The sequence below is a fragment of the Xiphophorus hellerii genome, chromosome 3 (genome assembly GCF_003331165.1).
Source record: "Xiphophorus hellerii strain 12219 chromosome 3, Xiphophorus_hellerii-4.1, whole genome shotgun sequence".
NCBI classification, from domain to species: Eukaryota; Metazoa; Chordata; class Actinopteri; order Cyprinodontiformes; family Poeciliidae; genus Xiphophorus; species Xiphophorus hellerii.
In genome coordinates, this window is record NC_045674.1 from 1,657,187 (window position 1) to 1,684,616 (window position 27,430).

General features: G+C 43.5%; 3 protein-coding genes and 2 long non-coding RNA genes across 10 annotated transcripts in view; 2 read left to right on the forward strand and 3 right to left on the reverse strand.

Annotated features, from left to right (window-relative positions):
• The window catches only part of glrx3 (glutaredoxin 3), a 1,614-nt gene extending 1,221 nt beyond the window's left edge, over positions 1–393 (reverse strand). The window contains exon 1 of the mRNA XM_032556345.1: positions 1–393. Coding sequence (XP_032412236.1) covers positions 1–359 — 359 coding nt within the window. The 5' untranslated portion in view covers positions 360–393.
• On the forward strand, positions 390–17,532 carry bag6 (BCL2 associated athanogene 6). Of its 6 annotated transcripts, none has more exons than XM_032556294.1 (25): positions 390–528; positions 3,254–3,341; positions 3,419–3,536; positions 3,698–3,909; positions 5,121–5,195; positions 5,272–5,394; positions 5,986–6,218; positions 6,456–6,588; positions 7,450–7,650; positions 7,719–7,941; positions 8,121–8,171; positions 8,419–8,768; positions 9,767–9,839; positions 9,920–10,233; positions 10,309–10,552; positions 10,722–10,891; positions 10,978–11,031; positions 11,268–11,376; positions 11,483–11,607; positions 13,562–13,696; positions 13,814–13,861; positions 13,937–14,152; positions 14,518–14,625; positions 14,701–14,847; positions 16,391–17,532. In XM_032556294.1, exons 2-25 carry the CDS (start codon positions 3,261–3,263, stop codon positions 16,484–16,486), a joined length of 3,639 nt encoding a protein of 1,212 aa, XP_032412185.1. In that variant the 5' UTR covers positions 390–528; positions 3,254–3,260; the 3' UTR covers positions 16,487–17,532. The 6 variants fall into 6 exon arrangements, with proteins under 6 accessions (XP_032412185.1, XP_032412201.1, XP_032412210.1 ...); XM_032556310.1 differs by having other exon boundaries at positions 9,923–10,233; XM_032556319.1 differs by having other exon boundaries at positions 7,719–7,809.
• On the forward strand, positions 14,854–16,075 carry LOC116715741 (uncharacterized). Its single transcript, XR_004338239.1, has 2 exons — positions 14,854–15,229; positions 15,292–16,075. It is a non-coding gene; the product is annotated as an uncharacterized LOC116715741 (long non-coding RNA).
• Positions 17,104–19,096, reverse strand: LOC116715730 (uncharacterized). The gene is made up of 2 exons (XR_004338227.1): positions 18,736–19,096; positions 17,104–18,408 (listed from the first exon to the last, which is right to left on the reverse strand). It is a non-coding gene; the product is annotated as an uncharacterized LOC116715730 (long non-coding RNA).
• Positions 19,097–20,831: 1,735 nt separating this feature from the next.
• LOC116715724 (tetraspanin-13) lies at positions 20,832–27,013 on the reverse strand. Its single transcript, XM_032556354.1, has 6 exons — positions 26,823–27,013; positions 22,897–23,064; positions 22,739–22,819; positions 21,533–21,646; positions 21,339–21,452; positions 20,832–21,234 (listed from the first exon to the last, which is right to left on the reverse strand). Exons 1-6 carry the CDS (start codon positions 26,883–26,885, stop codon positions 21,160–21,162), a joined length of 615 nt encoding a protein of 204 aa, XP_032412245.1. The 5' UTR covers positions 26,886–27,013; the 3' UTR covers positions 20,832–21,159.
• Between the last annotated feature and the right edge of the window lie 417 nt (positions 27,014–27,430).

Here is a 27,430-nt window from a genome sequence, read left to right on the forward strand (position 1 = left end):
TCGGGCGCCTCCGCAGCTCCAGCCGGGCTCCCGCTCACCGCCAGCCGCTGGACCTTCTTGGTGAGCTCCGCAGCGTGAGCCCCGTCCAGCTGGTCCACCTTCTCCCCGGCCTTGAAAAACAGGAAAGTGGGCACCGAGGAAATCTCATACTTCTCCGACACCTCCGGGACCGCCTCCGCTTCCAGTTTCACGAACGTGGTGCCGGTGTGTTCCTTGGCCAGCTCCGCCATTACTTCGTTCATTTGGCCGCACTGGGGGGCCCACGCAGCGTGGAAGTGTACCACGGTGAGGCATTTTCCAGCCTTGGCGAGAAACTCCTCAAAATCCTTCTGGCTCGTCGCCTCCACCAAGTTCGCCATCTTTTCTTCTCTCAGTAGAACACTTCCGATTGCCCCCTTACGTCACTTCCTCGTTAGCTTCTTAGCTTCAAGCAAACACCGGAGCTGCGACCCACCGGGAAGCGGTTCGTTCTCCGGTGAAAACAACCAGATAACACCGGATATAGTGACAAGGTAGAGTGGTTAATAGGTAAGAGCGTAACATCCGTGGAAATTAACGTTTACTGTCTCTGTTTGTTGTGACGTTTAGCTACTTATCATTAGCTTAGCATAGCCGTCCTTCCAGTTAGCTATATAAACCTAGCTGGATAGTCTTTGTTAAGTCTTAGCTGTTTACAACCAACAATTAAATGCAAGATTGGAGTTATTTTTGATTATGGCATATTTTAGGGTAAAAATTAACATGAAACATTTTACTGATTTAATTTAGTGTAGCAGCAGGATGTCGGTGTTGTAACCAGCCCTAAACCTTTGGAAGAGACCCGCTGCCAAAGCAAATCATTTTCCTCACACACACTCATAAGATTTAAAGCTTTCAACAATTATTATTTATGTTTTATCAAACTTAATTAGATGGGTATTAACTTGTATAGTTAATTGTGCACACAAAAACACACAGTTTGATTAGACAACACAGAATGATTATGTAATTTGTTTCCATAACATGACCTGGAACCTCCTTCAGTTCCATGTCCCTTATTTTCTTTTTTTTAGCTCACAGTAAATGAAATTGCAATCACAGTTGCAGTATCCATTAATATAGCATTCACATAATAGTGCTTATGCCAGCTGAATGGACGCCCACAGCTGATTGCAGGTCTTAAGATGGGGAAACTGGGAGTGATGGAAACGTTATGATAAAAATATGGAGAAGGTGGTTTATTCACATCAAGAGTCCTGACTCTTATATTCAGTGATGATGTCCTGCTCTGTTAAAGGGGGAGTGGGGCATGTAACAATAAAACATGTTTATCTTTAGTTAATTTACTAGAGAAATTATTGAAACACGTTGTGTAATTTTGTTGTCATGCGGTGCGATGCACCTCAGCTTATGTTTTTGTCTGCTTTGTTTAACTCTGACAACAAAACTCATTTTACTTACAGCAACTTTTCATAAAAAGAAATGTTGTGGAAAACATTCAGCTTCATTTTTTGCTTGTGTATCTATTAAATATGCTTTAGTTTAACTTTACCTCAGAGTGATCTATATGAAGAGATATTGTAAAGAATGGCTTTGCTCCTGAATTTCCACTCAGAGGGATTTGAATATCATGAAACGATAACGACTGAGTGTCACACAGTCACGTTTCAGCAACTGAAGGAGGATTATTCTCTGCGCTTCTGTTGTTGGTTAATAAAAACAATCATAGATTTGAAGACTTTCCTGGATCTTTTAAGCATCTTTGTAAGAAAAATATGTTTGTGTGTTTGAAGCTGCAGAAATTTGAGGCCAGTTAGTGTTCAATATCTGAAGGTCTCAGTATGGGACAGAGGCTCATGAGTGGTAGCCTCTGTACAGTAGGAAACCAAAGCACGGCATCGAATGGAAAAAAGCTAAACCACTTGTTTTTCTGTAGTCTGCATAACCAAGAAGAGGATCAGTTTATTGAAATATGATGCTTTGCAGCTTTGTAATGGAGACATATTCTGGTTTGTTTCTAACCTCACAGCCCTAATGTTTGACTGTGTTCACAAGAGGACAGTATTAAGCTCTGCAGTTGTATTTGAAATGTATTTCAGGCACCCTGTGCATGTGCTATTTTGTCAGGTTAAGAGAAATTATTGGTTGTTAATCTCAGAATTTTTTAAATGTCAGATGTAATTGGAATGTCCTGATGGAGCGTTGAGTTCATCAGGGACTGGATGATGTTTAATACCAAATTAATGTTAGTCTGTTGGTCATGATTTTTTCTTTTATAATTTAGTCATAGTTAGGTTTAAAATAATACATTTATTGGTGCCTTTATTGCAGGGGTCTCAAACTCCAGTCCTCGAGGGCCGCAGTCCTGCAACTTTTAGTTGTGCCTCTGCTGCACCACCTGAATAGAATAATTAGGTCATTAGCAAGGCTCTGGAGAACTGATCTACACAAGGAGGAGGTAATTAAGCCATTTCATTCCAGGGTTTTGTGCCTGTGGCACATCTAAAAACTGTAGGTCTGCGGCCCTCAAGGACTGGAGTTTGAGACCCCTGCTTTATTGGGTTCCATTGAGGCTGCAGGATATTGGAATAAACTGACATTCAGATTTTTTTCTAATCATGCGATATTTATTGGGAAATAAAAAAAATGCAGGAATTTTCAACAGATGATGTGAACAGCAGCTTAAGTGATGCCACCTTCCTGCAGACTTGTTGACAATTAATTTGCACTGATTCCACCTCTGTCTGTGACATTACTATTACAGGATATTTTTGTCTGCTTGTGAGAGTTATTTTTATTGTCTGGGCTGCATGATGTTTGAAAATCTTGATATTTATAAATTCTGTGCTGGTGATATGAGTTGCTATATGAATATCTCCTTATTCTCTCTCTTTCTCATCACTCTGTGGCCTTTAGCATTTTGGACAACATCATTATGAACGAGTGTGAGACTCGGATCACCTGGCTAAATATTACATTTGCATGTAAAATGCAAGTTCATAACAGTTGTGGTTATATTACCATGTAGTTTTTTCATTCCACTGTGTCCTTTGCAATGCTAATGTTGCACACAGCAACATTTAAATGAAGATATATTGGCGATATAGTTCTATGTTGAATTGCTTTTTGTCTTGAACTGGTTCTTCATGACCTCCATCCAACATGGTGTCTAATAAAACGCCCGGAGATTTTACCAACTGTTCTTTAAGAAATATCAGCATTATTATTGACTTTGATGTTCCAGGAATGTCTTTTCTTCCCATGTTTTCTACAGGAACATCATGGAGGAACAAAGTTCAGACATAGAAGTGACGGTGAAAACACTAGACTCCCAGAGCAGAACCTACACTGTTGGTTCTCAGGTAGAAACTCGGTTTCTGCTCCACATCTCTGTTTCCTGTCAGCCTTCGCTCACTTGCTTGTGTCCCACTGTTTGTAGCTGACAGTGAGGGAGTTTAAGGAGCACATCGCCCCTTCGGTGGGCATTCCTGTGGACAAACAAAGGCTCATCTACCAGGGCAGAGTTCTGCAGGATGAACGGACGCTCGCAGACTACAGTGAGTCAGGAAAAATTTGAAGGTTTTTTTTTTTGTGTTCTGTTGTATTTTTAGAGAAACTGTAATAAATAAATCAACTAACAGGATATTTAGTTGCTTTGTAACGGTTTTCTTCCTCTCTGTATGGAAGCTGAGGTATTTTTGTTTTTTGTTTTCCCCAGATGTGGGTGGAAAGGTGATCCACCTGGTGGAACGGGCCCCGCCTCCACCCTCCCAGGGCGGTCCGGGGTCTGTAGGACCTTCAGCGGACAGCGGCCCGTCCTCATCCTCCCAGGGAACGTCCCAAGTGCCGCACGACCGCAACGCTAACAGCTACGTTATGCTAGGAACCTTCAACCTCCCCGTCAACATCATGGACCCCCAGCAGATCCAGGTTAGTCTGCGTCTGGTTGGTGGAGCAAGATGGATTCCTCTTGTCCATGTTTATGTTCACAAGATTAGATAAATTCTCTCACTTCATAATTGACTGTTTTTAAGTCACAGTGCTTACATTTGTTTCGAAATCTAAAGATAAGATTAACATTTTGAAGACAGTCCAGATGTCTCCAGCGTGTTGGATTCTATTTATTGCTCCACATCCTGACAATAAATCAGCAAACTAACAAATCAGAAAGAAAACAGTCATGGGTCTTTAAATTATTTATGCAGTGGGAAAATCTTTGCTTTTAACACACACGCTGCTTTAAATAAGTTGATAAAATGAAGTTCAGTACAAATGAGTATGAGTAGATCACACCTTTTAGTTCCGCCTTCCTGTGTGCAGAATGACAGCTGCCACATAGATCCCCATGCTGCAGAATGTGCTGATTTCAGCGTGAAGTGGGCGTTAATGTCAGATTGTTTGTGGGAAAGCTGCAGATAGAAACTGATAATGAAATTTTACATTAACATCTAAACAAGTGGGTAGTGGGGTTTTCCATTGGGAGACCACAACCAGAGAACAAACAGCCACAATCATCGACCCGTCTTCATCTGGTGGTTCCAAGTTGCTTTAGGTAGATTTTCAAGAGAAGCGAAATGGAAAAGGTGAAATTATGAGGCAGATTAAGATCTGATGGGAAGCTGCAGCTCTCAGGTAGAAAACAGTGGAGCCACCAGAAACAGAGTCACAGACAAGGTTTTATAGTCAGGAGTTTATCATTTCCAGACAAACGAGAAGGAACGTGACTCACTTCAGTTTTCAGTTTCAACAGGTTCAAACAACATTTCTGTTGTTGCAGATTAAATAACAGGCATGAGAAAGTGAGGAAAAGCCTTCAGTGGGTCAAAGAGCGTTTCCACTGGGAGCTTCCTTCCTAAATACATTTAAACAACTGAACAAAACTGCTGATAAATGAGACATTTTGATATATAAGAGCTTAAAATAATAACTAGAGTGGATCGCACATCTCAGAGAAACAAAGCGACAAAAATATAACAAAATATTTAATATCACTTTGGGAGGGCAAAGGTAGAATATTATATCATATTTTAACTCAGTAATGTTTAATTTCAGGAAAACCTTTAATATTTAACATTTGATTAGATGAGCAGCTCCAGGTTTGCTGTCCAGCATTCCCAACGCTCCGTGTTTTCCCCTTCAAGCAGATGACGGTGCAGCAGATGGTGTCGGGAATGGGGGAGAACGCCCGGAACGCCAGGGTCACGACCAGCACCGGGGTAAGCTCCACGACCCGCTCAGTTTCCTGTAACCTGTCAGTGTGGAGCGTCCCTCTGACTGAAGCTGCTGTTGCAGAGCAACGGCTCGGTGAACGTTCACATCGACATGGACCAGCCGGTCCAGAGCGAGCCCAGGCTGAGGCTGGTGCTGGCCGAGAACCTGCTGCGAGACATCCAGGACGTCATCAACAGGATGGAGGTGAGGGGTCATCCAGAGGTCATGCAGCACCTGACTGTTTCCAAAAAATATTTTGTTTTTGCAGCTACCAGTTTAAAGATAGTAATAAATGTTTACAGAGGTCATTAAAGGTCGACCAGCCAATCCACTTTTACAAAATCAAAGTAAATATGATGTCAATCAACTCTGCTACTTTTGTGCAGCTAAAATATTTGTAGCAGTTGATTGACACCAAATGTTCCTGATCCTGTGGAGTGTAGGTGGTGGTTGACCTTTAATGACTTCCAGAAACATTTGTAATCTCTTTAAGCCGCACAAATGAGAACTTTTGCTGCACGAACATTTAGAGGTGCAGAAAAAAAAAATCAAAAATCAATTTTAAAATGCACTTTAATTGTATGTCTTTTGTTTTACACTGCCTTGTCAGTCACATAATTTAAACAGAACATTTAGACAGTTTGAACAGAAAAATTGTTTCTGAATTGAATCATGACAATAAAAATGGAAAGACGGTGAAAGATTTGCATCTCTACAGACATTTGATACTGAATTCATTTAATTTGTGGAAGTCGTTTGAAGAGCAACTTCACTCATGTCTGGTTTCTGTTTCAGGGTCGGACCACGGACTCATCCTCCCAAACCGAAACCACTTCTGCTGCTGCTGCAGCTGCCGCCGCTGCTGCTGCTGCTGCTGCTGCTCCCCCACCTCCCTCCTCCTCCTCCACCACTTCCACTCCGTCTCCCTCCGCCCAGCCCATGGACACCTCTCCACCCCCGACTACGCCCCCGCCTCCGCCGTTCTCCTCCGCCCAGTCTGAGGGACCAACCCCACAGCCAGGTCCAAGGTGAGGACGGGTTGTTCACCTCCAGCATGGAGATTAGGTTCAGATAATTTGGAAACTCTGACAAACAGATCAGAGTGGAGGGATTTCCTCTGGTTTGCTTCAGTTTCTCAGGAACAAGTTTAGTAAAATATTCAGTCATGCTTCCAGAAGTAGAAGTAAAGCCTTCCACAGCTGATCATTGTCATAGATCCTGGATGTTAAAATGCTTGCTGTGTGTTTTTTTTGTCCCTGCTGCAGCCACCCCAGCCCAGCAGAGCTGGCAGAGATGCTGTCTGAGCTGCGGCGGGTGGAGGAGCGGCTGCAGCCATTCATGCAGCGAGCGCACAGCATCCTGGAGACGGCCACCGCCGCAGAGTACAACAACAATACAGTACGGGGCAAAACATGCCTGGGCATAAATACAAAGTTACACTGGGCTCTGGTCCCTCACAGCATGCAGAAATTAATATTAATGTATTAACTTTAGAGCAGGGATGTCCAAGCTGTGGCCCAGGGGCCATTTGTGGCCCTTGAAATGATTTTGTTTGGTCCCAGGACACAAGTCATGAATGTTTTTCATTTAATAAGCAGTCCAAGCTCAACATTATTTATGTTTTGGATCTTTAATGATAATCAGATTTCATAAAAATGTAGTTTATTTGCGTTGTTGACAGGAAGCTCCTCTGTTTTCTGTTTTAGTGAAACATTTCTGTATATTCTGGATGAACTTCAAAACGCTGTAGGTTGATCTGGGGATTCTGTTTTATATTGGCTGATTAATAATTGGATGTAAAAGGTGCTTATTAGGATTTTATTTTTTTACAGTAGATGAATTCTAGATTCAACAGATTTATCTTAAATACAAAATGTTAATATTTCTGAACAGTTGTAACTTAATTACAGCTCTGAGTGTGTTGTTTTAGTCTGGATCCTCCAGTTAACAATTAATTGATTACTAAATTAGTTTCAATAATTGATTCATCACAATAAATATTTTCAGCCATAGTTTAGACCATGACATCATTTAAAGGTTATTCAGAAAGTATAAAAAGTTTAATTTCAGGTAAAAGTGATATTTCTTAAATAGTTGAACATATTTTGTAAGCTAGATGTGTCAATATTTTATGTTTGAGACGATTGTTTGAGATAAGTTTTATATTTTAGTGAAACAGAAATTTTCAGCAGAGGTTAAAATGGCTGCAGCAGCTGCGGCGTTGATGTTTGCAGCCTGTTTGTTGTGTTTTTCCTGCAGGAGAGAGAGGACGACCAGAGGACTCTGGTTCAGATCTGCGAGTGTCTGCGATTACTGGGCAACGCCCTGGTTGCCCTGAGCGACCTGCGGCTGAACCTCATGAGCCCGGTTCCCCGCCACCTCCACGTGGTCCGCCCATTCTCCCACTACAGCAGCCCCGTCAGCCTCCCCGGAGCCGTGCACCATCACATCCCAGTGCAAGTAGGCGGCGCCGCACCCGTCCCTGCCGGCATCCCTGAGCCCCTCTGACCTCTGACCTCTCTCCGCAGATGAACCTGGGAGCCACAGTGACTGTTGCAGCCAACAGCACTGAGGGACAAGCTCCGCCCACCCAGCCCAGCGGCCAGCCGGAGCAGGCAGGTCAGGGACAGACCTCCCCCTCACAGACTACCACGGCCAATCAGCAGGCTGGACAGGGACAGGGTGGCTCCCGGGTCATCAGGATCAGCCACCAGGCAGTCCCGGTGGTCATGATGCAGATGAACGCGGATGGTGTGTTGTCCCCTCCCCGCCACTGATTGAAGCTCTGAGACGTGTGTGTGTCGCTGCTCGGCAGCAGATGAAGCCATCGCTGTTTGCTCAACAGAAACGAGTCACAGAGAAACTCCAATGATTTCCTAGAGAAAAAGATTATTTCCACTTTATTTATGCGTTTGTCTCGTCACATGCAGGCCCTGGAGCAAACGCTGCAGCAGGTGGACAGCAAATGCCTGGCCAAGCAGGTAATGTTGATCTGATTTTCATTTTCAGGGTTTTTGATTTATTCTATGTTTTAAAATAATTATTTATGAAGTTAGTTATTTTAATATGTTGTGTTTTATTTATTTTTAAAAATATATTTCTTTTTGTCTTTTGCTTAAAATCAGTAGGCAATTTTTGAAATGATTTTTTATGTTTTTAATGCATTACATTTTCATCAAGTAACTGATCCATTTTCTTAACACTGTCATTCCGGCCTCCACCCTCTAGGGGGCCTCCCGCCAGACTTCATGCGGAACCTCATGCAGCAGATCAGCCAGTATGCAGCTGCTGTGGCGACCAGCGCTGCGACCGCCGCAACCACCGGCCAGCCCGTCCCGCCGCAGCCCACCCCCCCCAGCTCCACTCCCACCTCCTCAGCCACCACCACTGGGCCCAACACGCCCACCACCACCCCCACCGCGCCCCCTCCGCCCTCCCAGGCTGGGCTCCAACAGCCCCAGGCCAGGGTGGTGTTCTCTCGGCCCCCCTTCGCCGCCGGCATGCCCCCGCCGGCCTTCGGGACCCGAGGAACCACCATCAACGTGAGGGCGGCCATGCCGAGCCAGCAGCCGGGACAGGTGGGAGCTTCCTGCTGAAACACGGAGCGCTGCTCACAGGCTCAAGGCACTGAAGTCCTTGAGAATCCTTGAATTTCAACGAGATATTTGGAAAATGCTACATTTCTTTTGAAAGTGCTTTATCCATTGGAAAATGTTACTTACAGATAAAACCAGATATTTTCATACACTTTTTTTTTTCTCACTATCTGAAGATAAATCAGACCAAACTTCTCTTGATTTAGGTTAGTTAGAATCACCAAGAATTATTTATATTTGATAAATGACAGAGAACTTAGCAAGAAGATTTTTCGTAATTGTCATTACATATTGTGTCTCAGCATTTAAATTGAGCTGAGATTTTATTTACGTACACGGATTGTTTCAATGAATGAATATTTATGATTTCTGATGACTCAATGACTTTGATTGAGTCATCAGGACTCTATATATATATTTATAATATGTTAAACAACATTATTGAAATTGGGGGACTTTATCTGTTTAATTAGTGATGTTTCAGTCAGTTGTGTAGGTGAAAGAAATTTCATTAGAGATTTCAACATTAAATTTTGTTATATTTCAGTTAATCTCATCCCTGCTGCAGAGTGCAGAATACTTTCAAAATATGACTAACTGTAATAAATGATATAAAAATAGTGAATTGAACCTGTTTTTTTTTTTTTTTCGCCCCGCAAGGGATCTTTTTGTGGGCTCTAGTGTCCCTTTTTCAAAGTAGGCTGACAGGAGATGGGGGAAGACATGCGGTAAACGTCGTCGGGTCCGGGAGTCGAACCCGCGACAGCCGCGTCGAGGCTATGTTGCCTCTGAATGTGGGTCGAGCTAACCCCTCTGCCACCACTGCACGCCCCAATTGAACCTGTTTTTTAGTTTATTTGAATTGCTTTGTGTGGTGCAGGAAAAGTTTGAAAACTTGCTGTGAAAATGCTTGAAAAGAGGTTGAGTTTCCTGTGGGAAAAGAGTTAGAACCCTGTTATTAAACTATTCCCGCCCCCCAGGCTTTCAACCCTGCTGCCCTCAACCAGATGATCAGCGGCCTGGTTGGGCAGCTCCTGATGCCGGGCCAGATGGGTACGTTTTTCATCTTTAAAATTAAATCTCTTTAAATAATCATAAACTAATGATAATTAACTATTTGTTTGTATTTCCAGCAGGCCAAACCGTCTCTTCCTCCTCTTCCTCCACACCCACTTCCACCTCCTCCTCCTCCTCATCTCAGACATCATCCTCCACTTCCTTTTCCTTTTCCACGTCGGGTCCGAGCCCACCGCCCACGGCGCCGGCCCAGAGTGAGAGCAGCAGCGGCGAGCCCCAGGACTTGGCCCCGGACCTCCGCCAGCTCCTCGGCTCTCTCCTGGGCGCCGCCGGCGGGCCCGGCGCCACTACGGCTGGGGCCCCATCTATAACCGTCACCACTTCCAGCGTCCCGGCGTTCATCCAGGGCATGACGGAGTTCATGCAGCAGGTGGGCGGCTTTCTGCTGCTGGGATCCGCTGGAGACGTTCCAGGACCGGTTCTGACCCTCTGCTTTTTCTTCCAGGCCTCCCAGCCCATTTTCTCCCCTCCTCCTCCTCCCTCTGCGGGCCCCACCACAGGCGCCAACCCGGCGGCGGCCGCAGCAGAGTCCGTGAACCCGGAGCTGTTCACGGGGATCATGCGCGGCGTCCTGAGCACCATGATGGGCTCGCTGGGCCAGGCCCAGAACGACACCGAGAGCATCGCTCAGTTCATGCAGCGGCTGTCGCAGGCCACCAACCTCTTCAACGGCCAGGAGGACCCCACAGGTCGGCTCCCGGCTGCAGCTAGCGCCCTCCATGTCGCCCACTGTCCTGATGATGAATCCATTTAGGGCTGATGAGATTAACCCCATTTAATCGTTTAGCTTCGGCGGTGGAGCGTCTAAGAAACTCTGCGGGAGGTTTTAAAGTCATTTCCTGTGTTTTTGGTTCCCAGGGTTCTTCGGAGAGCTGCTGATTTTGGTGTGCCAGACGTTCACCATGTCTGACCTGGTGCTGCTGCTGCACGGCCAGCACCAGCCGCTGAGCCGCATCCAGCCCCAGCTGGCCCAGTTCTTCACCCAGAACTACCTCAGCGGCAGAGAGCCCACGGACCAGAACATCGCTGTCCGTAGCGCTCGCCGAATCCTCTCCGATTGGTCCAATCAAACACATGGAAGCTGATGTTTCTTCTTCTGGTGTTTTCTCTGCAGGCGGCTGCGGAGAGCCTGGTCAACGATCTGGAGGAGTACATCACTGAGAGCTTCGTAAGTTTCATTCTGCCGTTCTGAACGCAGTGCGGCCGTTTATGATGTTTCCATTTCAGGGTTCCTGAAATGACACGACTCCAGTGACACAACTGTAGAACAACATGGTTTTAATTATCACCATTTCAAACCGAATGTTTAAAAAAAATTTATTTGTGGCGGTTCACCACCATCACTTACATGAAACCTGAGTTTATGGTCTGAAAGCATCTGCAGTAAATCCTCCTCTCCTGCAGAGGGAGTCTTCCGTCTCGGTGCTGGACGGCGTGGACGCCACTCAGACCAACATGTCTTTCTTCAGGCAGCAGCTGACGCAGATCTCCACTCACATCCTGCGCTGCACAGGTAGTCCTGACCTCCCATCGCCCCCTGCTGGCTCGGCTGCAGTCTGGCAGAATCAGCTGTTATTTAATGTTGGGTCTTTGTTAATGTTGGGATAATTCTGGTCCAGATGAGACGTTTGGGCCCAGGCTGCTGCAGATGTGCAACCAGGCGCTGTTTGAGTGTCTGGCCCTCAACCTGCACTGCCTGAGAGGAGACCAGAGAGCGCTGACGGACGTCATCAACCACAGGATAGTGAGTAGAAACCATGTTTGTGTTTTTTAATGGGGTGTATTGCATAAATATGAGGCAGAATCAAAAATCACGCATGTTTTTTGAGTAAAGAACTGGATAGTGTGGTTTGGTTTAAGTTTTAGTCCCCTTCCTTTCACTGCAGTTGCAGCTGCTGAGCTTTTAGGGGCGCAGGGTTGAAATCCTTCAATATGCTTGAATTTCAATGAGGAGTCTTCAGGGTGTGGCAAGTTCTTGATTTCTGTATAAAGTCCTTAAAAGTACTTGATATTCAAACTGCACAGTTTTGGAATAAAGTCCAATCTAACAAATGATTGAAAGCCTAAATTTAGAAATATTATTTGCAGTGAAACCAGATATTTTCATAAACCTAACAGAAAGACACGGTTTCTTTTTTTCCTTAGCGTCTGAAGTTAAATCAGACTAAACTTCTCTTGTTCAGAGAATTTGCTCTATTTGCTAAAGGTCAGAAAAAGTAGCAAGAAAATTTTTTAGAGGACTGGACTTTGACTAGGCCATTCTAACACATTGAAAACCGTTCCATTGTCAGATTGAAGTATTTGTAGCTTCTCCTCCAGCTGCCCTGACCCGCAGCATGATGCTGCTGCTGCATGGCCAGCCCCTAACAGAGCAGCTGATCTAAATTACTCTCTGTTTACTGATGAGCTAACAGATGGCAGCACTGGCTTTTATTTAGGGTGTCACAGTGAGGCAGGTTGCACTTTATAGATTATTTTTAAATGACTTTCCTTTCACTTCACACTGTCTCTTGCTCAGTGACTTCATTCTGGAATAGCGCCCCTCATGGTGGCAGCATGTTGTTACATTTTCTGCATTTTTGTTCATCGTTTTCGTTGCTTTTTGGAAACATTTTTCCTCTAATTCTGCATCCTAGAAGGATTGTTGCTCCTTTTGCTTTTATGATGCGTAACTGTGGCAACAAGGTATCGTTTTTACAACAGAGCAGCTGGTTAGCAGCTGGTTAGCATCTAAACGCTCAAATGAAACCTGAACTCTTTCCCCAAATCCCAGAGGAGATGAAAATGAGACTTCATGGCAGCAGAGACACGGAGGAAGTTCAAACCATCTTTGACGCCAACGTTTGTCTGCCGTCTTTCTAACCAAACAGCCAGACAGATTTAAAGAGGAGCGGCAAAAGCAAAAGAGGTGGATGAGCAGAGCTAGCCAACAAATGGTGGAGTCATCAGGACATGTTGCTGTGGAATATCACCTCTGCTGCCTGGACATTAAGCCGTTAGCTTGTCTTGAATGTTATACAGCCACAGTCTTCAGTCAGAGGGCTCTTCAGTTTTGTTGCAAGACTGACTGCTACTGGAGGTCCTTCACTTCCTCACCATCAATCCACAAATGGCCTTCTGCAGATTAGAGTGATAACATTTAATTTGCCTTTGGGTTTAAGTATTTTTAATTGAATTAAAAATCTCAGACACAAAGAAGTTTGTTGCAACAAGAAAATGTGAAAACGTTCAGTGGGTGTGAAGACGTTTGATAAGACTTTCTGTAAAAAATATTTAACGTTGTAATGTTGGCATCAGTACAGCCTGAAAGATTCAGTTCAGTTTGTTTCTATAGCAACAATTCAACAAATGTCGCCTTGAGGCACTTTACAAAAAAAACATTTTAATTCAGTCACACATGAACTCCACTTCTGATTTATTGTAGGTATCAAACTGTTCAGGATCAATTATTTATTCTAAGTGCTTTAAAAAGAGGAAACTCAGCAGATTGCATCTGCATGTTGTTACAGGTTAAAGGTAGCTGACCTTTAACCTCATGCCCCACCCGTTTAAAGGGCCGGTCTGTTCGATTTTCACCACCGCACCCTGAACGGGTTCCAACCGGTTCAGGGGTAAGCTGACCTCTGACCTGCTGCGGTGAGCCTGAGAGGAACCAGCAGCTTTAAACAGGAAACTCTTCTTCTTCTGCTGTTTGTCAGCGCCGCATGTCGAGCGACATCAACCCCAGCCTGGTGAACTGGATGACCGGCATGATGACGATGCGGCTGCAGGTGATTCTGGAGCACATCCCCGTCTCCCAGGAGCAGATCCAGAGCTACATCGTCTACACACAGGTATCCTGACCTTTGACCCCTCACACCATGCTCCGGCTGGCCCTTTTATCTGCCCTGCTGTGTCTCATGTTACCTCAGGCGCTGATAAATATTAGATGTGATGTTTTTTTTCCACAGAGGGACCGGAGCTCGGCGGGCGGCGAGCAGGAGGCTCAGAGCGCCACGGTGAGTCCGACGTGTTCCTGCGTCCGCACGCCGCCGTCCCCGCCTCGTGTCTCACGTCTCTGTCCTCCTCCCAAGATCGGAGACACTCTCTCACCCGCAGCTGCCACCACCGCCGAGGAAGCCATGTCCGTGTCCCACGACACCCCCGCTGCGTCGTCAAGGGAGACCAGACTGTTGCCTGGAGACCTGGGAGCGTCGGGCGGAGCCGCGCCTTTGGGGGGCGACGTGGCGGCAGCGGGAGCTGAGGGCGGCAGCGAGGAGGCGGAGACCTGGGCGGCAGCCGTCCCTCCGGTAAGACCACTCCTCTTCATCACTCTTCCTCTCCTTCGTGGTCAGCAGCTGCTGCTGTACGTCCGTCTGAATCTGATAATCGATCATTTATCTGTTCAAACCACCAGAAGCAGCATGATGTCACCTGATTAGCAAAACTAATGAATAAAATCAGCTGTGAATTGTAAGTGTTTTAAGTTTCAAAACTATTTCCAAGTTCAGTTTATGAACTCGATTAGTAAAACTTCATCCAGACTGCTCAGTGAGAAAAAGTCCAAATGATTCACTGGGATGTTTCATTTGTAGAGTGAAAAATAAAACTTCTTGCAACTCTGGAACTCGTTTCCCAGTCAAACTCGACTGAAGGTGTTAATAACTTCTTGCAGGAATGGGTTCCCATCATCCGCTGCGACATGATGACTCAGAGGAAGATGAAGGCTCAGCCGCCGCTATCCGACGCCTACCTCCACGGGATGCCGGCCAAACGCAGGAAGGTACTGGGATCTGCTGGAGCCGTCGGCCGCAGTGTGTCCCGCTCTCCTTAAAGCACGGTGTGTGTTTGTGTGCAGACGGGCCAGGGCGGCGGCAGCCTGCTCTCCCTGTCCGATGCGGTGGGCCAGGCGGCCCGGAGCGCCGGCGTCCGGCCCATCAGCTCCCCGGAGCAGCTGCAGGCGGACCTGGAGGCGCAGGAGGTGAAGGAGGCTTACTCAGAGCAGGTCAGGACCGACTCAACAGGAAGTGAAGGAAGAGCTTCACTGTTGGCTTCTGCTCAGCAGAGTCTGTAGGGAAGTCCTGGGAATTTCAGTTCAAAATCCTCAAAAATCTTTTTGTCAGCTTAATTTTTTATGAAGTCATATTTTCAATAATTCTTTGATATTGTTTTATTTAAGAAGAAGCCATTCAGCCAATGCCCAGTTTACACGGGAAGATTTTTATGGTGACGTTCGTCTTGATTTCCTCCTCAGCAACTTTAGAACAACCTGAATGTCAGAGCATCAAACCCGTCATCCTGCCGCGCGTTCAGAGCCATCTGCTCGGACCGCTCCGGGTGTGTGTGTGTGTGTGTGTGTTCAGAGCGATCTGCTCGGACCGCTCCGGGTGTGTGTGTGTGTGTGTGGGTGTGTGTGTGTGTTCAGAGCGATCTGCTCGGACCGCTCCAGTCTAAAATCAGGGATATTCAGCATGTGGGTCGGTCTTGGCCCGACGTCACAGCGTGTGTTGTTGTTCCCTGTCAACCAATGAGAGCGCAGCCTGCTGAATGTGACAGCCAATCAGAAAGCGTGGTGATGTAAACACGGAGGGGAATCCCAAAGAACAGCTGACATGGCAACAGATCCGAGGTGGAGGACTGTAGTGGATATGTGGCAACAATATGGATGTTTGTTCAGCATTTCATGTGAAGCCGATCAGAACCGAGACTAACAGGAGTTGGACTGAAATGAATGTAGCCAGTAACTCCTCAGCTGATTATAACGATAAGATTCATTCAACCACAGCCTGACACCGACACTAGCCACATGAATGCAAACATAACATCAAAACAGCAAAAACTTTAAATCTTAGAATTAACCGGTGAAGCTAAATAAACAGAAACTTCTAAACAATGTAAAGTTAATAAAAACCCAGAACCGCTCACCTCCGTATGACACAGAGCCACTGCTCACCGTCTCCACTCCTCCACCCAACACCTTTTCCTTTTGGTGCGTCTTTCATCGCTGAGGATCATCAGACTGTTACCTCTAAATCGTCGGCCATGTTTGTTTACTCTAAATTCACGTGTGGTATTGGTGGATGTTGGGGGATTTCCTGTCTGGAGTCTGAATGTTGGGGAGTGGATTCGGGTTGTGTGTTGCTCCTTCTGGACACCACACACACACACACACACACACAACGACCAGAGAGTTACTGTTTTTACCATGGAGTGTGTTCTCTCAGGGTTTAAAAGAGACCAACAATTTTAAAATCCTGCCGTGTGAGCCAGGAGTAACTAACCTACCACTGGTAACTTAAGTTGCAAAGTTTTATGCAGACTTATATTTGTTTCAATATAAACTGATGGAACTTTATCGAATTGTTTTAAATGAATCGTTTTGTTATTTTCCTCGTCAGTCACATAATTTAAAAAGAATCTTTTCACCATTTTCAACAGAAAAATGTTTTCTGACTTGGTCTTAAAAATCTGATTCCAGTCAAATTGTGTGACTCTGAAACTGTTGCCTCTGTGCTGCTGAGCGTGGTGATGTCTTCTCTCCCCCTCAGGTGAAAGCAGACGTGAAGAAGCGGGTCAGAGAAGACCCGGACTTCAACTCGCAGCAGTTCCCCAACGCACACAGAGCTTTCTCCCCTGACTCCTAACCGCCTCCCTGCAGCATTAAAGCCCTTCGTTTGCATTTCCTTTTGGTTTCTGTGGATCGGCCAGCAGCTGCCGCTTTACACCCAGAGAGCTGCTGGACTCCAGGAGGAGCCGGGTTCTGATGGGTCCGCTTTCCGGCCAACAGAGAGGCAGGCGGCTCCTTTAACATCCGCTTTCAACACACAAGATTCAGGAATCATGATCAGCTGGTTTCTGTCACTTTGCACATCCGTGTGCAGAAGTTGCAGCGTTTTTCTTCTCTGTTGGTCTGAAAGCACGAGAGGCAAATTCCAGTATTTATTTCAGGAAATCTGTTGGGAAGTTTCAGGATAAAACGGATCGGCTCCAGCTGCTGTAGATCCAGAGTTCTTTATGCTGTTAGTCGGTTTACAGCCGTAAAACTACTGATTATAACAAACTCAGTGGGAAGCAGGAAGAACAACAGCAGATCAGAAACCTGGAAAGTTACACTTTAGGGCCCTCTTGTGGTGAAACAGTATATTGCATAATTTGACAGCTGATTATTTGATAAGAAATGTTGAATAAATGACTGAATTTCCTGAACATAAATAGAAACAATGAATTCATGCCAGTTCCTGGTGGTTTTTATTTTTTGTATTATTATTTCAACAACAAGATAAAAATATGTTCAGTTTCTCCAAAGGAATAAAACGATGAATCAACTCAGTTCAGTCCAGGATGGAGTTTGTGCAGAACGTCGACTAAAGAATGTAACTAACGGAGTTATTTTTCCAATCCTCCACTAATCAACTAGAAACATTCTGAGAATCCTCTAACATAACTACCAACTTCTTCTATTTATTGCTTTGTGCTCCAACTTTAGCAGAGAAATCGGCCTCCATTAAACACTTTGACACACTTCTTATTCCTTTGTTTGGATCCCTGAGCTGCTGTTGCTTTTAGGGACCCGAATCATCAGCATATATCTGATTATTTCTTTAACATCTTCAAACACGATGACTTTAATGTGATGCTGTTTGGTACATGAATGTACAGGAAACCGAATAAAAACTTTCGTTTAAATACACGACTGTGCTTTTCTTTTTTATATTGAGGACTCAGTTTATAACCGGTAAACAGAAAAACCAACTGCTCTGTATAAAAAAAAGCTTAAATTATAATTCATAAACAGCCATAGTCCTGAATTAAATTCAGACTTTAAATATATGAAGGTTTGAAAACCGTCTCTCTTGGTAAATGTATGAAAAAATATTTCATGATGGCAAAAAATATACAGAAGGATATTTTTAACAAACTTCACAGATTTGCCACAGAGGCCAAAACTATTAAGTCATGGGCTACACACACACACACACGCACACACACACTACATACATATATATACACATATACAGTATATAAATATATTACACATAAATACATATTAATGTTTATTGGTCTAACATCAGTCCTATCATTTGTATTAATATTGTTCTACAACTCTGAGATGTGAGAACATATTTCCTCTTTTCAAAGGAGAAATTAAATCCTTTTATCAACGAGGAAAATAATATTTCAGCCTGAAGTTTCACCCCACAGACAGAATGGAGTCCAAAAGGCTGAAGGCTCGACCAAAGGTTGCAGAAAAGTGAAACATTTCATCCCAAAATAATTAGAAAAGGACAAACTGTACAATAAACTCTTGAAAAACAGTATATTAATGTTATTTTTGTTCAAAGTTGCAATGAAATGCAATAAAACGTTCAAAATGCTCCTTTTCTTCTGACATTTTTTATGTTTTACTGTTAATAAGAGGGCTGCACGAGGTCCCGGGTTCGATTCCTGGCCCAGGGTCTTTCTGCACAGTGGGTTCTCTCCAGGTCCTCCGGTTTCCTCCCAGGTTTGTGCTCCTGGTTGTTGGTCCTGCGACCCGTCCAGGGTGACCCGCCTCTCGCCCTTTAGGCTTTAATAAAAAATATTTAGTCAAGATGTGTCCCTGCTCCTTTAAATCGTTTAGACTTATTTATATTTCATTAAAAAAAACTTCAATTTTGTCAATGTTAGAAAACTCATGTCTGACACAAAATCTTTAAGGGGATTTTTAAAAGATGTTTTAACAGCACTAGATTTTTATTTTTTACAAGTTTTAAATTTACCTTCATTTTAGTAAATTGTCACTAAAGGTGGCATAAACTCTAAAACACAATAGATGTAAAAGTATATGCAATTTATGTAAAATAAAGGGTTAGTAGGACATATTTCTGAGGTGGCAGCAGAACATTTGGTTTACATGCTGTAGTTTGATTGGCCCACGCAGACAGGAGGAAACACAGCTGATCCGAGCCGAGCCCGGCTTGGTGAACCGGTTGGACCGCCCAGGAGTCAACATCCTGCTCAGCTGCAGGAACCAACCTGCCAACCCGACACACCTGTCATAAAACCAGACATGATGAACTTCACTGAGTCAAACATTTGTATGCCTCAAGAAAAACTAGGGTTCCACCAGTACATTCATTAAAAGCAGGTCAACTTTAATTAGTAACTAGTTAGTAGTTACTTTTAGTAACCTTTTTCCATAGTCTGGATATAATACTTAACTTCATTTTAAAATCCATTATAGCATGGTTTCCTTTCAGAGCATTTGGAGCAATTAATACTGATAGGTATTTTCCTTTCGAACCTAAATAAAAGAAAGAACCACAGACAACGTATATGAATTTTATGTAGAGCTTTTGCAAAAGGAGAAGGCTCTATCAAAACCTCTCCTCCGATCAGTTCTACAGAGCGTTCTGACCTGTTCTCACAAAAACTCCTGTTTTTATTGTCAAAGAAGGACAGGCAAGGGGGCAGTCAGGAAAAACAACAGAGGTCGTAAAGCTTCTAACCCAAACATCTAACAACCCAGGTCCAGATGTGACATCTGATCAAAGGTCTGAGCCCGGTTCAAATCTCGGTCAATACTGTCAAGAAAACAATAGGTGTTCTTGCAAAAGGGTTTAAAGTCTGAGAAACTCAGTGTTATCTATTTCTCGTAAAGTTGAACAGACAGTAGTGACCTCCAGGTCATTTAAAGAAGAGAACACTTTAAACAGAAAATCACTTTAAACAGAAAATCACTAAGATCTATAGACTTAAGGTGAACTAGAGTAAGAATAAAATGATAATACCAAAAAATCTCTAACAAATACCATATTTAGACAGTAATAAAAGATTTATGAGAAACTCAGACTCGTTAAGGATCCGTTCACCAGTGAGGCCAAATAAGACGTTTCTATAAAAGCATAAATTTTGCTTCTATATTGTGGATAAAAACAAACATATTCTGTCAAAAGCATTAAGAAGAGGACAACACCTGAACAGGTGGAGAAGTTTCAGGATGTGAATCAGTAAACAGATTCAAATTCTTTCTTCTAGAATGAAAATTCACCTTAGGATAGATTTTATGAGTAATTTTGCATGAAACGTCTTTAATCTTGTTAGTAATCCAAAATCTATTTGCTATGTGTTAAAAGTTTCTTCTGAAATCGACTCAAATGAGTTTTATTTATAGGATGACCAGCTTTGCGTCCAGTTGTATTTTGTGGAGATGGACAGGAAAGGTTGTGAGATTCAAACCTTTTAAAAACTACAAACTCCTGAAGATGCTCCACAAACCTTCACAGAACCAGCAGCTGTAATGAGGATGTTGGATTTTATAAGAAACTCTTCTTTTCCTGTAGCTTCAGTCCCAACCTGCGACCGGGTCAGTAACCCGTCCAGCTGTTTGCAGAAGGAGTGTTTAAAGTTTACACATCCTGGTAGAACCGGATCAGATCAGATCGGATCCCTGATCGGATCCGGCCTCCTGCAGCTCCAGCTGATCCCTGGAAAACTGCTGCAGTCCAGTTAGAGGCCCGGCGCGGCCTAATGGAGCAAACAGAACCGGTGAGGGGTCTCGGTCTCCATGGTGACTCTGTCTCCATGGTGATTTCTGAAAGGTGGAGGTGAACGCTGCAGCCGTTTCAGCCTTTTATGCAAGAGAATCAGACATTGAGAAATATGCAGGTTATGATCCTTGTCAAAAAATATATATTTTATCCACTTACATTGGGGGAATGCAGTTTATCAGATTTGGATTTTAATCACAATCCCACTTTGGAATCCACAAACATTTGCTTCAGTTTCATTTCATTAAAAATTTACTTACCAGAAATCTGAGCTCATTTGTTTTACTAATCGTTTCTCTGTTTAAGGCTAAAAGGTCAGAGTGAATATTTAACTGGAAAAAAAGAACATAAATCTTTAATCTTTTGCAAATAAAACTGATTTTTCCCCCAATTAATGACTTAAGAGGCAAACTGAGAACTTCGGCCTTAAAGCTTCCAGAAGTAAAGAATCAAGCAGATCTTTAGTTCTTCATTTATTCCTTCACAGTTTTAAACAACAAATCACTTTAAAAACCTGCAGAGAAAATAAATTTCACTGCTTTCAGAGGAATTCGTTTTCTTTTCACCTCAAAGGGACGAACTTCATTTCCACTTTAAACTCCAACAGACAAAACGACGACGAGCTTAAATAGAGACTGATAGTGACATGTTACACAGGTAAACAGGAAGAGCAGAGACGACTGATCAGACGGATGCAACAGATCCTGCAGTAAATCAAATTAAACAGTCATTTCCACAGACAGAGCCACAGGAATCGCAGCATGTTGGGTTCACTTCGGTCAGAGCGGCTACAGAAAGGCTCCGGGGTTCGATCGAGGGTCCTTCAGGTTCCGGTACTTATGGGTCAGCCACACGCCAAGAATCTGGAACAAACAGGAAGAGCTTTTAAATGTCCACCGAGCTTCACCCTGACTGGAGGCATCGAGCCTGCAGGCGCATCGATCAGCCGACAGACCGACTGACTGACCTCAGTGAAGCTGAAGAAGAGGCCGATGCCGCCCACGAAGCGCAGCACCTGGCCGGCGTACTCCTGCAGGATCTGTGAGCAGCTCCTGCAGGACTCCGGGGTGGCGAAGCATTGCTGAACGGCGGCAGGACAGAGTCAGAGAAAACACATCGAGTTCCAGCAGAGGGGAGGAAGGAGGAAGAGGTTTGACTCACAGCGGGGCAGGAGTCGCTTTGGTTAACAGAAGAGAAGCCGCAGCAGTTCAGAGTTTTCTCCACGTCTTCCCGAGTCACTTCGGACTTGTTCCAGCCGACCTCCAGCAGCTGGTTCTGGTCATGAAACCACATTTAGAGTCAAAGGCTGAATTCACACAACCAGACATGAAACCCAGACAGTCGACTGAATGAAACGATTCTAATGCAGCATCAGGGTCGATTAAAAATGATAACATTAGGAGAAATCATACAGAATAAAATCTAAATCATGAGATAATATAACAAAAATAGAAAATATTACAAGAAGTTGTAATATTACCAGAATAGACTAGTCTTAAAACTACTTTGTTATTTTGACTTTATTCTCGTAAAGTTTTTTTTCTTAGGATGCTCATAGTTTTCTCTGTCATTCACTTTTGATCTTTATGAAAATATGATGCATTTGTTTTCACACAGACATGAGGAGCAACAGCTGCTGCCGTCATTCTGTCCTGAAAACGGGTCGTCGCCCAGTTCGGTTCTACGTGACCCAACGTCGTCTGTCAGAACCCGACAGAACCCATCAGAACCCGACAGAACCGTCCTGTTCCTCAGCCAGGACTGTTGTCCATCTTTTGATGAAAAACCTGGAGAGGATTTTGGACTGGAAGGCAGCAGACGTTGCTCTAAAAGCCTCATCGCTGCTGAAAGGTGAGGAAAAGGTCCAAACCCAAACCATCAGAACCCGGCTGAAGGTTCTGGTCTCCTTCCTCAGACATCTGGAGCACTGATATACAATTATTTCTAGTAAATCGATTATTCTGAAGATTAAATCAGATAAAACAAAACGGCCACATTCTGCCGTTTTTATCCAGTATTACATACATTAAAAGATAAACAACAAATAACTGTTTTTAAAATAAGAAAAACATCTTATTGTCTAAAATGCAGCAACAGCATTCATTTAGTGATCATTGGATCATTTGTAGCACTAAAATATACCAGCAACAAGTGAAACCTCAGACTTTTCTGCTCCACTTAATTCAACAGCATAATAAATAAATCATCACGATTAATCGGACTAGTTTGTACCATTTAGAACAAAGTTCAGTTTCCGCTATTCGTAAAACCACATGTGTAAAAACTTTAAAGCTTTGCAGAAGGAAAATAATCTAAAAATCTTAAAGCTAAATGTTAGATCATTTAATTCAGCAGAGATGGACCGACCTGTTGGTCCGTGTTGAGAGCCAGACAAGCGCAGGAGATGGAGAACTGCAGCACAAACACTACAAACAGGATCATCATGTACTGGTGGAGGTTGAGGAACTCTGACATCCTGGAAGGGGAGGAGATGAACCGTGGACCGGAACCGACGTAAAGGATACGAAGAAGAGCAGGACCTGCTGGTGCTTCAGGGCGCCGCAAAGCCCCACCAAGGCCACCAGCAGCAGGAAGACGCCCACGCCGATGACCGCCGCCACCACGCTGATGCTGGAGACCAGGCCGAACCATTTCCCCCAGGCAGCCACCCCGATCAGCAGCAGACTCACCATCTGAGGGGAGCAGAAAAATCAGGCCACTCATGCATAAAACGAGGATGCGCAGAAAAATGGCATATTTTATACACAAGTCGACATGTAGAAAAATGAACATGGTGTGAAAGTTTGCATAGCGCCATCTTCCTGCAGTTAGTGAGCGGCGCACGCAAAGCACCAAAACTCAAAGAAACACCGAAATGTGACTTCAGTCTTTAACTCAAGGACCAGATGTTTTTCAGAGTTATGTTATCGTTTAATCTTAAACGACGAAACTGAGACACATTTATCATCATACAGGTAACACACACAAACTTATATAAAAGACATAAAATGATTGAAAATCCTACTTGCATATAAAAACCTGATTCAAATGTAAATGATTTGTTTCTGATGCATGTTGTATGTGGGTCACTTTTGTTCTGACTGAAAAATAAAACGACCAGCAGATCAACTCCAAATCGGACAGGATTGATGAAGGTGTGTGTAATGATGGCAGCTTCGGTTCTGCTGGAGAACGTCACCAATGGAAGAACTCGGAGGGAGTGTGTGTCAGACGGTTCTGTTCTGCTGGGTTCCTTATCCTTAGATTGATCAGAGCCATCATCTTCACAGCAACAGTTTTACGCACTTTGAGATTTTCCTTTGAATAAAAAAAAATTTTAGTCATTAAATTTGATCATTTACTATTAACAAAATTGTGAATTTTTTTTTTTTTTTTAATTGTCTTGTGCCAAAACATTTTGTACGTGACCCACATCTATGAGCGTCTGAACGTCCTAAACCTAAATGTTACTGGTCAGTTAAGTTTGTTTGGCCTCTTAAATTAAATGCTTGTATGCAGTGAAGCTAAAAATTAATAATCAGACTGAAGAATGGTCATGGGAGCTTTTTAACGCAGATTGTTTTTTGTGGTTTCGCTTTTAAGTTGAACCACCGTGACATCTGCCGCGCTCTGCAGCCTGCAGAACTTTTGACATTTTAACTTTATTTTAGTGTACAAATATTTTTTGTACACGTAAAACTATTAGTAGCATATTAAGGAAACTTTGGTGCCGTTTCTTTCATTCAGTGGATCCTGACGGTCCACTAAATGTAGAGACAAAAGCTGCATTTTGCCAAAGTGCATCCCAAACATAAAAACTGAGAAAAGACACTGATGTAAAAACTCGATAAGTTTTCCTGGCAAACTTAGACATCGTCTGCTTTTTCATTTTGCTTTTAGATGCTTTCTTCACTGAGCTAACTAACCTCTACCAAAACGACCTGAGGAAACTTCAGGAAGTTGGACATGATCTTCAACTAATTAGAATTTAAATACTAATATAGTACTAATATAATAATAATATTTAAATATAGCATTTAAATTAGCATTTTTCAAACTGCACATCGCAACAAACCCTGGAAGATGGAACTGCAAAAAATAAAAAAGCATAACTTGAGTCAACATGTGACCAGTTGATGCATTTTAACCTGCTGGTGTTGAGCTGACTGTCACTTTATAACCGTGTCCAAAAACACACAACAGGCGGAAAGGTTAACAAAGAGTCGCTTCCTGCTGGCTGGCTGGTGGCAGCACAGCAGAGTAACATTCTGTAGCTTGTAAGCGTTTCCTGTGAAACCCGATAAGGAGGAAGGAACAGGCATGGTCAGGGTTGCTGGGGGCTACAGACACACAGCAAGCAAATGCAACCTACAGCTGGTCTTTTCACAGCGGTCTGAACGGCTCAATTCAATCCTTTTGCCTTCCAAAAAAATCCAATCCGTGCCACTTAGGCTCCACTCACACTGCAGCCTGAAGTGACCCAAAGCCAGTTTTTTGCCCCCATGGGAACTGCATCTAATCTTTTCATGACACTTTGAACAACACAGATCAGATTTTTACAAATGCGACCCAGAATATGTGGTCCTAAATCTGATATACATCAGATCTTTACAAATGAGTTGGATTCATCCGACCTGGAGGTCACTGGTACTTAACAGAAACAAGACTGAAGTTATTGTCTTTGAACCTAAAGAGGAACAATCTAGAGTCACACACAGCTTCAGTTATTACAGCTGAAAACCAGAAATCAGGCTGAAATCTGGGAGAAGTGATGAACTCTGACCTGAACCTTCAGAGCCACATAAAGACGGTCACAAAGTCAGACTTCTATCACCTTTAGGATCAGAGGACTAATGTCTCTGCATCAGAGAAACTCATCCATGTGTTTATTGTTAGTCACACTGATTACTGCAACAGTGTCTTTACAAGTCTTACTAAAAAAATGTATAAAATCAATATTCCAGCTGCTGCTGATCCAGAACGCTGCTGCTGGCGTTCTGACTAAAACCAGGACGGTGGAGCACAGCACCCAGTTCTACAGTTCTTCCACTGGATCCCTGTAGCTCAGAGAATAGACTTTAAAATACTGATGTTAGTTTATAAATCACCACATTACATTAAAGATCTGTTGTTGTATCAACCTTCCAGACCTCTCAGGTTCTCAGGGGCTTCTTCTGCGCATGCGGGTGGTTTTGGGGACCCAAGTCATTCACACAGAAGTCTGACTGCATTCAGATTTAATCATGAAAAAGACAAGGCTAAATAAGAAAAAAAAGAAAAGTCTGATTTCAGCAAAGAATTGGAATGGAGCATCCAGACCTGCTGGGTGAACACAGCGGTCAGAGAGTTTCCTGACTGGGCGGAGCGGCAGCCACAGCCCAGCTTTAAGCCTCTGGATCTTCAGGGAAAGCAGGTTGAGCAGGTGGAGACAGACGGACACCAGGCATCTTTACCAGACACCGAAATTATTTATAATAACGCCTCCAACTTCTCAGGAAGCTGAGATATTTTAACATCAGCAGATTACTGTAATCTGTAATCAACAGTAACCATGATTACTGTAATCAACAGTAACCATGGTTACTGTAATCAACAGTAACCATGGTCACCAACATGGAAAATCACATGTTGGTACAACTTTATTACTATCAAACAGAAAAAACTCATAACTGGTGAGATAACCGGCTCATCACAAGCTTCCCTCTCCATCTCCAAGCGCAGGTTCACCCAACTGCAGAACTTTGTTCTCATTGTGCAGCATTTTCATTTTGGTTGTTTGTCACAACCTCTCTGAACTTTTTGCCCCCTATCCACGCAAACCTATTATGTAATTGGTCTGAATTTCTTAGGTGTGTTTATTTAAAACAGCTACTCAGCTTCCATGAGCCTCCGCTTCCACTAAGGGATGGGCAGCAACGTCACTGTGGAGTCTGTCATGGGTTTCAATCAACTCAAAGGTTTCAACTGACATTTAGAGGTGTGTCTATAAATATTAGCTTCTTTCTCTAATTAAATCCTCACAGATGTTGAACCTGGTGTTTTCACATTTTTTATTATTTTTGAATATTCAACAGAAAAAAAACAGACTCCTATTAACCAGACATTTCCTTGGCCTTTAGTGTTTCCTAGGAGCTTTTCCTGCTTACTCCAGAAAACAGGAGTTTAATCTTAAACATGACGCCATATTATGACTCTTAATGTAAAGCTCAGGGATTTTAAAAAAAGTTTTTGTAGTTTTGTTGATGTTTAATTATGCTGTTAGACGCCAAGTGAAGCAGACTGAATAAAGCAGCAGCAGGAACATGAAGACAGCGCTGATCACCTGCTGCCTGCTTTTAGGACTTCTTGAATAATAACAGCAGGTAAAACCTCCCGATCAGCCCGGTTGCCATTTTCCAGCCTTTCACCTCCTCCCAAAGATAAACCCCGGAATTTCGTCAGAGATACTCACAATATAAAGGACGTTGAGCGCAGAAAGCGCGTTCTTGGTGCAAATGAATCCTCCGCAAACCATCGCTGCTGTGCGCACACTGTCCCGATCAGAAAACCAGAAGTTGTCTCAGGTGTAGCAGCTGTTTGTCCCACTTCAGGCTGAGCAGGTGCTGGAGAAGGACTGCGTTTCCTGGAGTCGATCCTGAGCGCTGATTGGCCAGCTGGACTTTGCTCATGACTCACCTTTTGTCCCGCTGCAGGTAATTACAGCGCAGCGGCCAGCGTCAACTGAACTCTGATCACCGCGTCATTCAGCTTGAAATCATCTAAAGTATTGATTTTTTTTTTTAAAGAGATCGATTAATAAATGTTTGCCCCCCCACCCCTGCTGACGTGATCAGCAGAAGGATTTCCGTGTTTTACAGTCTTGTGATAAAAAGTACATCAATCACATCAAATATTGGGTAAAACTCCCAGATGTCCAGAAGATCTCTTTAGACACTAAAAAGATTAATTTTAATCAACGAACATTGACAATACGCTCGCAATAAAACTATTTTTGCTTAGAGAATTTTTTTTTTTTAAAAACAGGAAAAAAGCAGTTCAGTGGTTTTACATCATACAGTC

Bases quoted from the DNA above. Each gene is read 5' to 3' on its own strand.
- bag6 (XM_032556294.1), top strand. From the start codon at position 3,261: ATGGAGGAACAAAGTTCAGACATAGAAGTGACGGTGAAAACACTAGAC. The intron at 6,219-6,455 runs GTGAGGACGGGT...TCCCTGCTGCAG, and splicing joins ACCCCACAGCCAGGTCCAAG to CCACCCCAGCCCAGCAGAGC. The intron at 10,892-10,977 runs GTCCGTAGCGCT...TTTTCTCTGCAG, and splicing joins CCACGGACCAGAACATCGCT to GCGGCTGCGGAGAGCCTGGT.
- LOC116715724 (XM_032556354.1), bottom strand. From the start codon at position 26,885: ATGGTTTGCGGAGGATTCATTTGCACCAAGAACGCGCTTTCTGCGCTC. The intron at 23,065-26,822 runs GTGAGTATCTCT...TGCTCCCCTCAG, and splicing joins CGCTCAACGTCCTTTATATT to ATGGTGAGTCTGCTGCTGAT. The intron at 21,647-22,738 runs GTCGGTCCATCT...TTTCATGACCAG, and splicing joins CTCTCAACACGGACCAACAG to AACCAGCTGCTGGAGGTCGG.